The sequence below is a fragment of the Staurois parvus genome, unplaced genomic scaffold, assembly GCF_062004578.1.
Source record: "Staurois parvus isolate SC_StPar_1 unplaced genomic scaffold, SC_StPar_1.0 ptg000389l, whole genome shotgun sequence".
NCBI classification, from domain to species: domain Eukaryota; kingdom Metazoa; phylum Chordata; class Amphibia; order Anura; family Ranidae; genus Staurois; species Staurois parvus.
This window is the reverse complement of record NW_028318185.1, coordinates 4056775-4074041: the sequence shown is the minus strand read 5'-3', so window position 1 is coordinate 4074041 and position 17267 is coordinate 4056775. Positions and strand designations below refer to the sequence as shown.

Below are 17267 nucleotides of genomic sequence, written 5' to 3'. Positions count from 1 at the left end.
AAACTGTAACTAAACAGGAAATATGGTGAAATCAGAAGAAACTCAACTCTTCCCTACCCAAGAACTCAAGCGCAGGGATCTCGCCAATAAAGTTACTATGAAATCTAAAACTTTGCTAGGTGGTGTAACCCTTCAATGACAATTGAATTATTTTCAGATTTAGGTGAATAAACCCTTCAAGACTTCAGCAAAATTCAGTAAAATTTTGGGATGTGTCTCTAGCACATTACATCTGCATTACATGAAGACACAAGCACGCCATACACAAAATCCCATACCTGCTCTCCTGGCCTTCCCCTGATTACAAAAGCAGGTCTCCCTGTTCTGTGATATCTGTACCCTCCTTTTCCCAGTGGCACATAGGTTGGGTCATGTTTAAGTGTGCCACTGAGTGAACAGAGGCTAATCCATTTATCCACTGTTACGTCCCGCAAGCTCCAAATCTCCTATACTTACAGATCTGCTTAGACTGTCGAAAAAACAAATATAGACAAATGCCATGGAAAGGGACCCTGAGGCTTAGCCTTTATTTAGAGGATGCCAACTTCATTACTTAAACAAATGTTTTCCTGATATATAGGTTGTTATTCGCTGGTCAAATGTAAAAAAAAAATAATCAGAGTATAGCATCAAGTCAATGAAACTCCTGGGATATTGATCTGGTCAGTTAAGTCACAGAGGGGATTGTTAATCAGTTTCAGCTGCTTTGGTGTTATTGAAATTAACAACAGGTGCAGTAGATGGGCAGCAATGAGACGACCCCCAAAATAGGAATGGTTATACAAGTGGAGGCCACTGACATTTTTTTCCCTACTGATCTTTTCTGACTGTTTTACACTAGTTTTGTATTTGGCTAGGGTCAGTGTCACTGCTGGTAGCATGAGGCCATACCTGGACCCTACAGAGGTTGCACATGCAGTCCAACTCCTCCAGGATGGCACATCAATACGTGCCATTGCCAGAAAGTTTGCTGTGTCTCCCAGCACAGTCTCAGGAGCATGGAGGAGATTCCAGGAGACAGGCAGTTACTCTAGGAGAGCTGGACAGGGCCGTAGAAGGTCCTTAACCCATCAGCAGGACTGGTATCTGCTCCTTTGTGCAAGGAGGAACAGGACGAGCACTGCCAGAGCCCTACAAAATTACCTCCAGCAGGACACTGGTGTGAATGTCTCTGACCAAACAATCAGAAACAGGCTTCATGAGGGTGGCCTGAGGGCCCAACATCCTCTAGTGGGCTCTGTGCTCACTGCCCGGCACCATAGAGCTTGATTGCCATTTGCCATTGAACCCCAGAATTGGCAGGTCCACCACTGGCACCCTGTGCTTTTCACAGATGATAGCAGATTCACCCTGAGCACATGTGACAGATGTGAAAAGGTCTGGAGAAGCCATGGAGAATGTTATGCTGTCTGTAACATCGTTCAGCATGACCGTTTTGGTGGTGGGTCAGTGATGGTCTGGGGAGGCATATCCATGGAGGGACGCACAGACCTCTACAGGCTAGACAATGACACCCTGACTTCCATTAGGTATCAGGATGAAGTCCTTGGACCCGTTGTCATACCCTACGCTGGTGCAGTGGGTCCTGGGTTCCTCCTGGTGCATGACAATACCTGGCCTCATGTGACGAGAGTATGCAGGCACTTCCTGGAGGACGAAGGAATTGATACCATTGAATGGCCCGCACGTTCTTCTGACCTAAATCTAATAGAACACCTCTGGGATATCATGTTTCGGGCCATCCGACGCTGCCAGGTTGCACCTGTGCCATTAGTACAGTGTCAGTGCTTTTTATTAGCACTGATCACTGTATTTGTGTCATTGAGATGTCACAGACACCAAGTTATTCCCCCCAGTGTCAGAATGGATGCTGCAGTCCTGCTATAAGTCGTTGATTGCCACCATTACTAGTTGAAAAAAAAAAATTCCAGTATCTATACCACCATTTGTAAACACTATAACTTTCACGTAAACCAATTAATTTACACATATTGGGATTTTTTTTTAGCAAAGACATGTACCAGAATACATTTTGGCCGAAATTTATGACGATTTTAAAAAAAAATTGCTCAAAATCGTCGATCTTTTTTTGTTTATAGCACAAAAAATAATAAGCGCACAGGCGTTCAAATACCACCAAAATAAAGCTCTATTTGTGGGAAAAAAGGACATGTGGGTGCAGTGTTGCATGACTGTGCAATTGTCAGTTAAAATAACGCAGCAACGTAACTGGAAACATGGCTTGGTTAGGAAGGGGGGTAAATCATCTGGAGGGCAAGTGGTTAAGGTGGACACCAGTATGAAAACATTCTTGGATAATGTTGACATCGGGGGATGTATGGATGAGGATGTGCATTACATGCAGCCGAGAGGCCTTCTAATGTGAGGTTCAAAAGTCAGTGCTCTTAACTCCCCAGGGCTGCCTCTGCAGCTGGCTGGGGTTGGTTGTCAACTCTACAGAATCCTATGGAGAGTTCCCGACAACTGGTCAGCTGTAAAGTGGAACAAGGGGGCAAATAAATGACAAATTTGGTGTTATCGCTCTCACTCTCTCCTTCTGGTCACTGGAAGTTCAACATGGCACCTCATGGCAAAGAACTCTCTGAGGATCTGAAAAAAATAATTATTGCTCTACATAAAGATGGCCTAGGCTATAAGAAGATTGCCAAGGCCCTGAAACTGAGCTGCAGCCCAGTGGCCAAGACCATATAGCGGTTTAACAGGATAGGTTCCACTCAGAAAAGGCCTCACCATAGATAACCAAAGAAGTCGAGTGCATGTGCACAGCGTCATATTCAGAGGTGGTCTTTGGGAAATAGACGTATGAGTGTTGCCAGCATTTCTGCAGAGGTTGAAGGGGTAGGGGGTCAGCCTGTCAGTGCGCAGACCATATGCCACACACTGCATCAAATTGGTCTGCATGGCTGTCGTCCCAGAAGGAAGCCTCTTCTAAAGATGATGCACAAGAAAGCCTGCAAACCGTTTGCTGAAGACAAGCAGACTAAGGACATGGATTACTGGAACCATGTCCTGTGGTCTGATGACACCAAGATAAACTGATTTGGTTCAGATGGTGTCAAGCGTGTGTGGCGGCAACCAGGTGAGGAGTACAAAGACAAGTGTGTCTTGCCTACAGTCAAGTATGGTGGTGGGAGTGTCATGGTCTGGGGCTGCATGAGTGCTGCCGGCACTGGGGAGCTACAGTTCATTGAGGGAACCATGAATGCCAACATGTACTGTGACATACTGAAGCAGCGCATGATCCCCTCCCTTCGGAGACTGAGCCGCAGGGCAGTATTCCAACATGATAATGACCCCAAACACACCTCCAAGATGACCACTGACTTGCTAAAGAAGCTGAGGGTAAAGGTGAAGGACTGGCCAAGCGTGTCTCCAGACCTAAACCCTATTAAGCATCTGTGGGGCATCCTCAAATGGAAGGTGGAGGAGCGCAAGGTCTCTAACATCCACCAGCTCCGTGATGTCGACATGGAGGAGTGGAAGAGGACTCCAGTGCCAACCTGTGAAGCTCTGATGAACTCCATTCCCAAGAGGGTTAAGGCAGTGCTGGAAAATAGTGGTGGCCACACAAAATATTGACACTTTGGGCCCAATTTGGACCTTGTCACTTAGGGGTGGACTCACTTTTGTTGCCAGCGGTTTAGACATTAATGGCTGTGTGTTGAGTTATTTTGAGGGGACAGCAAATTTACACTGTTATACAAGCTGTACACTGACTACGTCACATTGTAGCAAAGTGTCATTTCTTCAGTGCTGTCACATGAAAAGATAGAATCAAATATTTACAAAAATGTGAGGGGTGTACTCACTTCTGTGAGATACTGTGTATATATACCTGTACATGGTATATACAGAATATATATTGATTGGTTGTCAGCTCCATGGAAGCCTATAGGGATTTCTTGACAATTGACCACCAGCAAAGTGAAAATGGAGTGCAGAAGGGAAAAGGGTGATGAGAGATGAACTCTACAGCTGGAGATCTCTGCCCAGTAGTAGACATCATTACACCTTCTTTACTCCAGTTTAGAGATCATCCATTCAAATTATGTCTTAGACTTTTGTTTCAGTCATCAAGTCAGCATAAAATGAGATGAGGATTGGTCCACAGTCTGCCTTCCTCCTCCAATCAACCTCTAGAGCAAATCATACCGCTCTAATGCTGTGTGTTTATGTACACTCACTGGCCACTTTATTAGGTACACCTTGCTAGTGCCAAGAAAATCTCCCCCACATCATTACACCACCAACAGTAGCCTGAACCATTGATACAAGGCAGGATGGATCCATGCTTTCATGTTATTTACTAAAAATTCTGATCCTACCATCTGAATGTCACAGCAACCAGTCTGCCCATTCTCCTCTGACCTCTGACATCAACAAGCCATTTTCGTCCACACAACTGCCACTCACTGGATGTTTTCTCTTTTTTAGAGCATTCTCTGTACACCCTAGAGATGGTTGTGCATGAAAATCCCAGTAGATCAGCAGTTTTTGAAATACTCAGACCATTCCGTCTAACACCAACAAACATGACACACTCAATGTCACTTAAATCCCCTTTCTTCCCAATACTGATGCTCAGTTTGAACTTCAGCAAATCGTCTTCACCACGTCTAGACGCCTAAATGCATTGAGTTGCTGCCATGTGATTGGCTGATTAGCAATTTGTGTTACCAAGCAATTGAACAGGTGTACCTAATAAAGTGGTTGGTGAGTGTACAATATATACAGTATATATTGGTTGTTCACTCTATAGAAGCCTATGGGGATTTCTCTACAACTGGCCAGCTGTAAAGTGGAATGCAGGGGGCTAATGGGTAGCGAAAGCCAAACTCTGCAACTGAAAATATTTGATAGAAACCTGTGAGGATTTACTTCATATCCATAAACTGGCCAGCTGCAGAGTGGAGCGCATGGAGACAAGTGGGTGATAGGAGATGAACAATGAAGCTGGAGATCTCTGGTGAGTGAAGGACATCAATACATCTTTCTTACCCCATTTTTTAGATCCTGAGATTCTGCATTTCAAATTTACTCTATTATTTCGACTTGTTATCATCTTCCTCCAGAGGGTCAGAGGCATCTGGAGACAGTTTATGAGTCCAGGAGGTTAAAATTTAACATAGCCGTCCTTGGTGGGTATGCAAATCATAATGATGAGATGTCATAAAAAACAAACAGAAAAGTTCACATTATCGTAATTCTGGTTTCAGTCCCCGAGCACGCTGTTCTGCTCTGTTTCCGTTGTAATATTAACAATTTACTAACCTCAGCAGAGACAAAAATCAGAAAGTTCCTCTGCAAAATCTGAATGCAGTCTTGCTTAAGTGCCATACAGTACAATTTCAGGCTTCTGTGTATGAGTAAAAGGGGGGGTTTTCACTTTTTTAATAGTTCCTGTGAAAATCAGAAGAAGACATTATTCCAAAGTTTCAACATTATGGCAAAGTGTATTGGAGTCACATCTTTTCACGCATTAGCGAGTCATATGCACTTGAAGAACTTGGAAGAACTTGTCTGATAACCCTGCTAATCCAAGAGATTCTTAAGCCGGAATTGTTGGAAAAGAAAACTCTAAGGTGATGATCTGACCCCGCTAAAAGCTGCGCTGGCCTTGAAAAACCAGAACTTAGCTATTTATGCTGGCCACACTTTTGACATTAAAGAGTCATTCCAACCAAAACTGATATTTCACTTTTTGGTAGATGCTGGAGAATTAAACAACCTTTATTATATATCTCAAGCAGGGGCGGACTGACCATTCGAGCACTCGGGCACTGCCTGAGGGCCTGGGGTCAGTAGGGGGCCCCATAAAATGCCCCTGGTACATTTTATAGGCTTTTTATGAGTGTGGGCAAGGACACAGGGCCCCATGATACCCTATTGCCTGGGGGCCCCATGAGTTGTCAGTCCGCCCCTGATCTCAAGCACTCAGGAGACATATGCACTGAGTTCCTGTGCTTGCCTTGCATTAAGTTCATTAGGAATCATTGGGCTCCATCAGAGGTGGACAAAGTTGCCAAAGGGCCTCTGTGCAAGACCAGTTTTTGGGTTCAACCGCTGGTCAAATAAAAAGACTTATTAACCGTGTATTGGACAACAGCTGGAACGAATTGAGCAGTACCAAAGCCTATATGATAGTAGGAGCAATGAACCTAACCCACATCTAGCAAAATTTGACCTGTAAATCTTGGAGGACCCTTGCGCAGCTGCTCAGTCTTTCAAATGGTATATCCGCCTCCTGGAAGGCATGCTGGGACCCTGCCTACAAACTGCATTGTACCATCGTAACTGGCAGAGTAAACAAAGTGGTGAAAATCATCGAATTGGTTCATTGGGAAGAAAACATTTACCTGATTCAGGACAGCTCCTAAGAATGGAAACACACGCGTCCACATTTTTAAAAAAAAGTTTCCACACGTATGCATGATTTGAATATACAAATCCTGTACTTAGTAGTTTTTTCTTTTGTTTGTGCATCCCAAATAAAATTTTTGTTATAGATGGACACTGCTGGGGTGATCCACCCATTAGCTCCATATGAGTCTCAGGATCTCCAGTGTGGAAAGAAAGTTCTATTCCAGTACTTGGAAAGGGTAGTTTAGTATCCAAGGCGAAAAAGCCAAAGTACGCCCACCACCATTGAGGCAGCAGCATGTATTGCAGTTCTTGTCCTTTTTTGCCCACCACCCCTTCTACTGAAGCACTCAAGGCCACCTCTTCTGCCTTCCCCTCAGCCCAACTCTGCTCTGCCGCTCTTCCTATCTCTGCCAGCCATGGAAATCAATGAGTATGCATTCAAAACTGAAATATGAGCTTTCTGTGCATTGAGCTTTTAAATGCTATAAATGTCCTAATACCACCAAAACCAGGATGTGAGAGAAGACTTCATTTTTTCCACTTTGTGTCTGGATGCACAATACATGCTTAGCTGAAAAGGCCATCTCAGCTCATTAACCATGGACGTGGAAAGGTCCCGGTGACATTTGAAAGTGTTGTTCTTCTTTCGTATACACACGCAGCTGGCGATTTGGTTGGAACAACGCTTTACTAGATAAAGGTCACGGTGTCTGGACAGATGGCAGGAGCCTTCATCCCTCCATCAGATTACCCAACGAGACGAAGTCTCTATCCCTCCCCTTCCCCTGAGATGGTGTTTTAATGCAAATCGGTGTTTAAAGAGCCTGTTTCCTTAATAACACTGACGTTGGCTCGTTATGAGAAGCCATCTGTCTCTATGGTTGGCGTTTGAGCTTCATCTGCAGGTATCTCGAACTGTAAATGAAGGATAAAGGGCACAAATGAAAAGTAAGCTCCAATCAGAAATGAAAAATTAAACTGAGACGTAAACAGGAAACTTGGACTGGCTGCTGAGTAATTCAGTTTTTCTCCTACAAGTGTCACCCTAGTATATTGATCCACCACAGTCCCTTGTGTCCGATATAGGCCGTATACACACTGGGCATTTTAAACACAGTTTTTGATGCTGCTTTACTACCTGTGTGTGACATATCGATCGAATGGGTTGTCGGCTATAAATCGATTACTTTATCAGAAGATATCAATCGGAAAAGAAATCGATAATATGTCAAAGTGTACATGGCCTCCATTAGACTCTGTGCAGGCATTTATTTAGAGAAACTCAGGATCTGAGTTGTCTTGGAAATTCGCTTTAACGAATTTCTCCTTACCGTGAGTACTCGCAGTTGGATGCGCAGAAATCCCCCATAAAGCTGTGCGAATCTCGCTTACCACGACTGCAGCCAAACTACACGATTCCTGCCCATCCAAATACTTTGGTTCTGTTGAATTTGTGGGTGATGGAGCTCCGTTACCCTGGAATGATCACACGACACTCTAAGGCTGGTTGCAACTCACATAAGGGCTGATTTTAGGCTCAGCTCTCTGTTTTTATTAAGAATACACACATGCCCCCCACATGAATAAAGTCAATCCCTCCCACCAAACAATACAATGGGGATTGCCTATACAGAGGATATACATTCCAATTGGAGCATAGCCTTTGCTATTATCTATCACTGGTCCTCCCCCATGAGTCTTCTGAGGTCAGCAGACTTCCTCCCCTTCCCCCCTATGAGCCATCTGAGGTCATATTTCCTGTCCTACTAGCTTCTATTGGTATGTAAAATTCTCTGCACAAGCACTCCCTAAAAATATCAGTCTGTACCTGGATGGGCCCGATACGATCTTTATTAAAACACATCCATCCCAGATACAGTTTCAAGTTGGTAATGGGTTGTAAGATATGCATAAGCCTACACACGGAGTTCACACCGCTTGCGCATTGCGTTATGAAGCCCACGTGGTACCATGCTGCTGATATGTGGATACAGGCCCACGGTCTACTGACAGCAGCATTCGCATGGAATGCCGTGGTGGTATACACGCCGGTCTATAAGCGCAGATCTGCCATCTCATCCATTACCAAGCTGAGTACTGTAATACATACATTGTACATGCGCATGGCCCAATTGCAGCCTTCAGAGCTTTAATTAAGCCACACGAGAGACATATGAATAACACGAATATATGACACATTTAAAGTTCGACCAATAATACAAAATTTCCATGACAGAGTATTTTGCACTAAGCAGCGGTCATGTTGAATCGTCGGGTGTATACATTTTTTAACTTAAATGAAGGAATGCGCTAAAACCACAAACTATTCCTAATTTAGTGTAGAAACATTAGTGCAAAAAATATATATATCTATTCTCAATTAATATAAAAAAATATCAAAATTATGTGCAAAACTATTTTTTAGTGCATAAGTAATTTAAATAATTAAATAATAATTAAATATTATTAAATTATTTAATAATATTTAATGAAGACGTCATTCATGACGAAACTAGTAGGGCTTGGCTTGCTGGATGCTGACGTCTGTGGAGAGGATTGAGTCACGAGCGCTGTAGTGAGTGTGCGGGGAGCAGGAGACTGTTATACCATTTGCTGTTTTATGCTGTTATACTGGTGTCGGTGAAGACACCCTTTTTGTGAGTGTAAATCTTTATTAAATTGTTGGATCAACTGGATCAACTTTACTTATAAATGGTAGTATCCAGTTATATTCTGTGTATCTAAGTATCATTCTGGTATCTTTTTTTCCAGCCGGTGGTGCTGATTAATATAAAAGTGATCCTAGGGGCTAATTAGCCGCTGGATCGCTTTTACAGGCAGCAGAAAGGACCTCTCCTGCTCCCTTCCGTGGCTTTTACGGGCTCACCCATCCCACCGGAATGCCCCTGACCATCTCTATGGTCTAAGAAACTGGAAGCGATGAGTATTGCACAGGGGGAGACTGACAACTCATGGGGCCCCCGGGCAATAGGGGATCATGGGCCCCTGTGTCCTTGCCCAAACTCAAAAAAGCCTATGAAAAAAGTACCAGGGGCATCTCATGGGGCCCCCTACTGGCCCGGGGCCCTCGGGCAGTGCCCGAGTTTCCAAATGGTCAGTCTGTCCCTGGTATTGCACCACTTCCAGTTTTGGTCTGATTTTTTGTTTTGGTAAATAAGTCATTGCCAACTTGTACAAGCATCAGATTAAACAATCTTGGTTGGATCTGATGCATTGGAGGCCAGAGGAGAGATATGGAGTCTCATAGACTCCTGTCATGGCCCATGCTATCACAAGGGATGTTGCCCGTCCCGTGTGATAGCAATAAACATGATGTAAAAAAGCTACAGTGAAAAAAAATTCAAATAAAATAAATAATTTCTTTTTTAGCTCCCCGTCCCACAGTGTTTGCATGCAAAGGTGAACACACGTGTTGGCCCTGCATGCATACGTAAATGGTGTTCGCACCACACAGGTGAGGTTACGTTGTGAATGTCAGAGCAAGAGCAGTAAATCTAACACCAGACCTCCTGTGTAACTCTAAACTGGTAACCTGTAAAGGCATTTAAAGTGTCGCCTATAGAGATTTGTAGGTTCCACTATTTGTTGCCAATCCACAAGCATACATATTTTTAAAGCGTACCATGTTTGGTATCTGTTTACTCGGTGTAATATCATCTTTAACATTTCACCAAACATTTGGGTATTTTATTGTGTGTTTGTGCATTAAAGTGCATTTTGCGTTTGAAAAACTGCTGCATAAATAATGTGTGACATAAAAAAATTGCAACAGCCACCATTTTATTCTCTAGGGCCTTTGCTTTAAAATAAATATATATAATTTATTTATTTCAGGTACTTATATAGCGCCGTCAATTTACGCAGGGCTTTACATATATATTGTACATTCACATCAGTCCCTAAAGGGGCGTACAATCTAAGGTCCCTAACTCACATTCATATACTAGGGTCAATTTAGACAGGATCCAATTAACCTACCAGCATGTCTTTGGAGTGTGGGAGGAAACTGGAGTACCCAGAGGAAACCCATGCAGGCACAGGGAGAACATGCAAACTCCAGGCAGGAGGTGTCATGGCTGGGATTTGAACCAACGACCCTAGTACTGCCGGGCGAAAGTGCTAACCACTTAGCCACTGTGCTGCCATATATATATATATATATATATATATATATATATATATATATATATATATATATATATATATATATATATATATATATATATATATATATATATATATATATATATATATATATATATATATATATATATATATATATATATTGTAAATTATAAATTAATAAATTTAGAATATATATATATTCTACATTTTTATAATATGTATTATAAAAAATGCTGAGAGAAGTGTATGTAGGAGAGAAATGTCAGAATAGGCTTGGGGGGAGTAGAAAATCCTGTAGACAAGCCTCCCCCAAGCACACCACCAGATCACTGCATATAATACATGTGAATCCCCTCAATACAGCGCCAAAGCACTGCCTGCAATAGGCATACATCTCCTGAGCACAGCACTAGAGTGCTGTCAATAATGTGCAGGGGTCCCTCCCTGGCCAGGAGTCAGGATGGCTACTTGGGTCTTCCAGGGAGACCCTGCAAGGCAATGGAGCCACCCTATAGGTGGAAATTAAACACACCAAACTTTCAAAGGCTCATTATGCTGCCAAGGAAACAATAATCCCCAAACTACCTCAAAGACCTGATACCCAAATATCACCCAACCCGTACTCTTCACTCCTCACAAGACCTCCTACTTTCTAGCTCCCTGGTCTCCTCCTCCCACGCTCGACTGCAGGACTTCTCCAGGACTTCCCCCATCCTCTGGAACTCACTACCCCAATCCATCAGACTGTCACCTAACCTCCTCACCTTTAGGCGCACCCTGAAAACCCATCTCTTCAGGGAAGCCTACCTCACCCTCACTTAACAGCCGATCTCCTCCACTCCTCCTACCACTCCATCCCCCATAGCCATCTCCTCCTGTGCCACCTTCCCTTCCCTCCTAGATTGTAAGCTCAAAAGAGCAGGGCCCTCAAACCCCTCGTGTATTGTTTTGTTACTGTATTGTCACATGTTCTGTCCCCCACTATAATGTACAACGCTGAGCAAACATTCTGGCGCTATATAAATGCTGTATAATAATAATAATAATGATGTAAGGTATACATGGAGGGATTAATAACAATTTAATAAGATACAAACTGATAGAAAGAGCCAGCAACTCCACAATCCATGTCGTGATCTTTATTGAATATTCAGGAGTGACATAAAAGCGACTGACGCGTTTCGACACACAGCCTTGTTCACAGCATAAATGCAAATAAATTACATTTATTCAATAAAGATCGTCACATGGATTTTGGAGTTGCCGGCTCTATCTATCGGTTTGTATTGGACTAAGTGGTTGGAGGATGCAAGAGAGCAAGGGTGTCAAACTAGCAGCCCTCCAGCTGTTGCAATACTACAAGTCCCATCATGCCTCTGCCTTTGGGAGTCATGCTTGTAACGGTCAATCTTGCAATGCCTCATGGGACTTTGGCAACAGCTGGAGGGCCGCCAGTTTGACACCCGTGCTAAAAAACCTGAGAACCCTGATTTGGATTATCTCATTTTATCACAGGTGTGGTCTCATGTTAGCGCTGCTCTTGTATCCTGTGTCCAATTTAATAAGTTAGAATTAGTTGATTGGGTTTACATCTACTTTAGATTTTATATAACATTTGGCATGCAAGGTGATACATGCTCCCTCTTGGAGTGGATTTTCCGCCTTTCCAGATTTACCAATAGAACCTGTATAAGGAATAGGACTTGTTAGGGCGATATGACATATTCTTTGCTCTATCATGGATCCCATTCTACTTCTAGAAATATGATGTTGTTGTTGTCTCCGCTATGGATTGGGTGACGTAGTTTGACATACATTAAGCCGCGGCCTCGCTCTGACAGTGACAGGTGTAAGCAGCTTTATCGCGGCAGATTTTGAGTTGTTGTTTGCATCCTTGGGGCAGCCCTGAGATGCCTGGCTTACATCCGCAGCCTTGCACTTCTTAAGAGGCCATGGAAAGGGATTTATATCGCTGGCGAGCGGCCAGACTGTGTGGTCCCCCCAATCTTTTTCTTGCCTTGACCTTGTTTTTTGTTGTCTGAGCTGGATTGGAAGAGCATTTGTCATATCATGAACCTTTGACACAGATCCCGTTTAAGAAGATCCTCATCCCAACTTAGCTTGTTCGGTTGGCAATGCATGCTGGGAGTTAGCGTGCTTAGGCGGAGTGGCATGTGATCTATATAAGCTTGTTACATGGAAAGCTCATTCTGAACTGTGCAACCACCAGTCAGTCACCAGTGTGATCACACTATCCCGCTATTCTCATCATGGTTCTGGACATGGATGAGTGTGTCTTCTTCCAAACCATCGATGTAAGTACAAAGAAGTAGCGTGCTACTTTCCGGGAGCTGGAAATGTATGGATGGATAGATGGAGATAGATAGATAGATAGATAGATAGATAGATAGATAGATATGAAAGGATTGATAGACACATAGATTGACAGGTAGATATGGGTAGAAATGTATGGATATAGATGGTCTATGGATTGAAAGATGGATGGATGTAGATAGATAGATAGATAGATGTACAGGGGTGGATTTACAGTATGTTGTAGATAAATGGATAGATGTGGATAGAGCAATAGGCAGTTATGGGTACAGGGACAGATATAGATGGATATGGACTGAGGGGTGGATGGATGGATGAATAGTTAGCTATGGATAGAAGGATATATAGATGGATAGATAGATAGATAGATAGATAGATAGATAGATAGATAGATAGATAGATATGGGTAGAAGGACAGATGGAGATGTGCCGATAGACAGACAGATAGATAGATAGATAGATAGATAGATAGATAGATAGATAGATAGATAGATAGATAGATATGGGTATAGGGATGAATATATGGATTGAGGGATAGATAGATAGATAGATAGATAGATAGATAGATAGATAGATAGATAAATAGATATGGGTAGAAGGATAGATGGAGATGCCGATAGATAGATAGATAGATAGATAGATAGATAGATAGATAGATAGATAGAGATGGGTTATACAGATCAACTCAGACATATCTTTCTCTTAAAGATTCCTAAAGAAAAGTGCCAGGCTGGGCCACCCAGTGCACACAGTGTACCTATACAGTCAATCACATTGGTCACATTGGTCTCTTTACTTTGCTCCAGAAATGTGTGAAGGCTGTTGGGAAGAGAGGAGGCGTAGTGCACAGATGTGCCCAGAGCACCCCCAAGTCCCTGAGAACCAAAATCTAAGATACATGTTATAGATGAATGTTTTGTGGTACAAGGAATAGCAATATCTGTACTCCAAACAAGATATATAAGTACCCAACTGGCTGTTTCCATTGCCTCTTCTTTGTACACCGGAGGTGTCTATGGACTATTCTGTTGTACTTTTAGTTGGATGTTTGTAGATTTCCATCGGTTGCTGTTACATTTCAGATTCTCAGGTACTTTGAAGGCCTGCTATCATCTAGTATGTCTTCACTTAGGTTTGCCTAGTGTGGGTATGATCAATGCTGTATATTGTTTATGACCTTGTTTTTCTTATTGTAGGAGAATACACAATTTGTGTTTTGCTTCCTCAATGTCATGTCATTCCTTGATGGCCCTCAATACGTAGCCATACCCCAAGGGAGGGGTGTAATTCTGCTTTGTGGGGCCCCAGAGAAAGGCTATTAAGGGACCCCGTGATTTTTTACTTTCCATCCACAAGGAAATCTCTTTAGAGTGTCCATAGCATTTTTGTAGAGGCTTCCAAAGTCTATATAAATGTAATGTATCCAAATGTATTTGCCAATTGCTATTGCTACCTGCACACAATAATATGTAGGCAGACATTGCTGGGCCCCCAGTACTGCTTGGCTCCATAGCAGTTGCATGGATTGCTATGGCAATAGATACACTCTTATCTCCAGGACATTGTGTTGTGTCGAAGTGTATCTAAAGCCAAACTCTTTTAAATTTTAGTATTAGATAGAGTAGGGAACAGTTGATGGATTTCCCTTTATGTCTTGTTCTGTATACACAAAGAGGTTGATTTACTAAAACTGGAGAGTACAAAATGTGCCGTAGCTCTGCCTAGAAACCAATCAGCTTTTTTTTGTTAAAGCTTAATTGAAGAAGCTGATTGATTACCATGCACTGCTGAACTAGATTTCGTACAGTAAATCAACTCTAGGGTGACTTCAGAGGGGAGCCCAAGTAGCATCTCCTCTTACATTAATGGTCATTGGGGAGCCCCAGTAACAGCCCCTCTTACATTGGTAGTCAGCAGGGAGCCCCAATAACATCCCCTTTTACATTGGTGGTTAGTGGGGGACCCCAGTAACATCCCTTCCTACATTGGTAGTCAGTGGGGAGCCCTTAGTTCCATCCCCTCTTACATTGGTGGTCATTGAGTAGCCCCATCAATATCCCCTCTTACATTGGTGGTCATTGAGTAGCCCCATTAATATCCCCTCTTACATTGGTGGTCATTGAGGAGCCCCATTAATATCCCTTCTCACATTGGTGGTTAGTGGGGGGGGGGGCAGTAACACCCCCCCTACATTGGTGGTCAGTGGGAAGCCCCAGTAACATCCCCTCCTAAACTGATGGTCAGTGACGAGCCCCAGTAACATCCCCTTTTACATTGGTGGTCAGTGGGGGGCCCCAGTAACGTCCCCTCCTACGTTGGTGATCAGTGGAGATCCCCAGTGACATCCCCTCCTAAATTAGTGGTCAGTGAGGAGCCCCAGTAGCATCCTTCCTTACATTGATAGTCAATGAGAAGCCCCAATTACACCCCCTCTTAGACTGACGGTTAATGAGCCCCTCATTATAGTGCCTTCATTATACTGCTGCCCATTGTAGTACTCCTTCATTAGGCTATCTGTAAACATAATGTCCACCCGGTGCCACCAATATGGCACCCCAATGTCACCAACATTTCACACCAGTGCCACCATTATGTTTCCCCGGTGGCACCAGAATGCCACCTGTTTAAGCTGTTGCCCACCAATCCATCTCTAACATCCGTCCCAGGCATGTATATAATGTCACATGCAAGAGCCGGGGATGAATACGAGAGGAGGATCCCCCGAGTGCCACCATTATATTTCCCAATGGCACTAGCATGTCTGCTATCAAAAGTATTTTCCCTCTCCTTCCCCATATACAAAGTGTTGCAGAGAAGCGGTAGCAAGACATGGCTGCCTGTTTTGGCATGCTGGTTTCCCCACCAATCTGTTTCACACATCCATCCCAGGGGCGGACTGAAAACTCATGGGGCCCCAGGCAATAGGGGATCATGGGGCCCCTGTGTCCTTGCCCAAACTCAAAAAAGCCTATGAAAAAGGTACCAGGGGCGTCTCATGGGGCCCCCTACTAACCCCAGGCCCTCGGGCAGTGCCTGAGTTTCCAAATGGTCAGTCCGCCCCTGATCCATCCCATGTATGGACATGAGAGAAGGATCACAGGAACCAGTATAGCAGAAAACGTAGTTTTTTCCCATCGCTGCTTCCCTGCGCCATTCTGCATATGCAGAGGAAAAGACCACTGAGAAGTAATCAACTCATCAGATGGTCGGTAAAGGTCATTACACTTGAAAGGTATCAATAGCAGAGATTTATATAAAAGGAAACAGCTTCAATATTATGTATTCTAGTATAAAAACATTAAAATTTGATTGGATGAATCTTCTTCCTGAGAATTCAAGAATCCCTCTGCCCTCCAGTCCCGTCTCCTGAAAATCAGCCCTCCAGAGCTCTTGGGTAGAGATCACATGACCAGTGTCAAGGCATAGATCACATGATCAGGACTGGAGGAGAAAGACATTTCCAATGACAAGAGAGACAGTTTTTCTTTTTTTTCCAATAAAGATTTATTGAGGATTGAAAAACATAAACATACACAAAAGCATGGGTTGTATCGATACAACAGTTTGCTAGAAACATCTAGCCTGATAACGAGAGTAATTCAGACAAAAAGAAAGAAAAAAGAAAACTTGGCATGGAAGCTGAACACAAAAGAATGAGGGGGCAGACCCCAAACAACAATTTAGAGGACTAAGAGGAAGATGTGAATCTAGAAAGACAAAAAATAAAGAGGTTTTGAGTAACTATGGTCATAAGAACCTATTGTCAATATCAGGGGCGGACTGACAACTCATGGGGCCCCCGGGCAATAGGGGATCATGGGGCCCCTGTGTCCTTGCCCAAACTCAAAAAAGCCTATGAAAAAGGTACCAGGGGCATCTCATGGGGCCCCCTACTGACCCCGGGCCCTCGGGCAGTGCCCGAGTTTCCAAATGGTCAGTCCGCCCCTGGTCAATATCGTGCGTAGATTCATGATAGACCAGAACATGGAATCATTGACATTAGAGAACATTTTTGAGAATGGTAGATGTGGAGAAATTACACTGAGGCAGGGGCGGACTGACCATTTGGAAACTCGGGCACTGCCCGAGGGCCCGGGGTCAGTAGGGGGCCCCATGAGACGCCCCTGGTACCTTCTTCATAGGCTTTTTTGAGTTTGGGCAAGGACACAGGGGCCCCATGATCCCCTATTGCCCGGGGCCCCATGAGTTGTCAGTCCGCCCCTGCACTGAGGTACGTTAATTGATAATGTGATTCTAGGTCAGGTAAGAGAGACAGTTCTTCATTGAATAAAATATCACAGTAGACGTCTCTTCATTTAAACACACAAGGCGGCTATAAATTCCCAAATTTCTATGGATTATATCCACAGTGGATGGAATCAGTTTTTTATTCTCCTGAATCT

General features: G+C 43.5%; 1 protein-coding gene across 2 annotated transcripts in view; it reads left to right on the top strand.

Moving 5' to 3' along the window:
• The window catches only part of NDRG1 (N-myc downstream regulated 1), a 94386-nt gene that overhangs the window by 39437 nt on the left and 37682 nt on the right, over positions 1-17267 (top strand). Inside the window, exon 1 of one of the 2 annotated variants that reach the window (XM_089685949.1) lies at positions 12747-12845. The exons of the other annotated variant lie outside the window; for it this stretch is intronic. Within the exon in view, the coding sequence (XP_089542075.1) occupies positions 12801-12845 (45 nt within the window). The 5' untranslated portion in view covers positions 12747-12800. Of the gene's footprint in view, positions 1-12746; positions 12846-17267 lie in introns of those variants that run through there. 2 annotated transcript variants of the gene reach the window in all.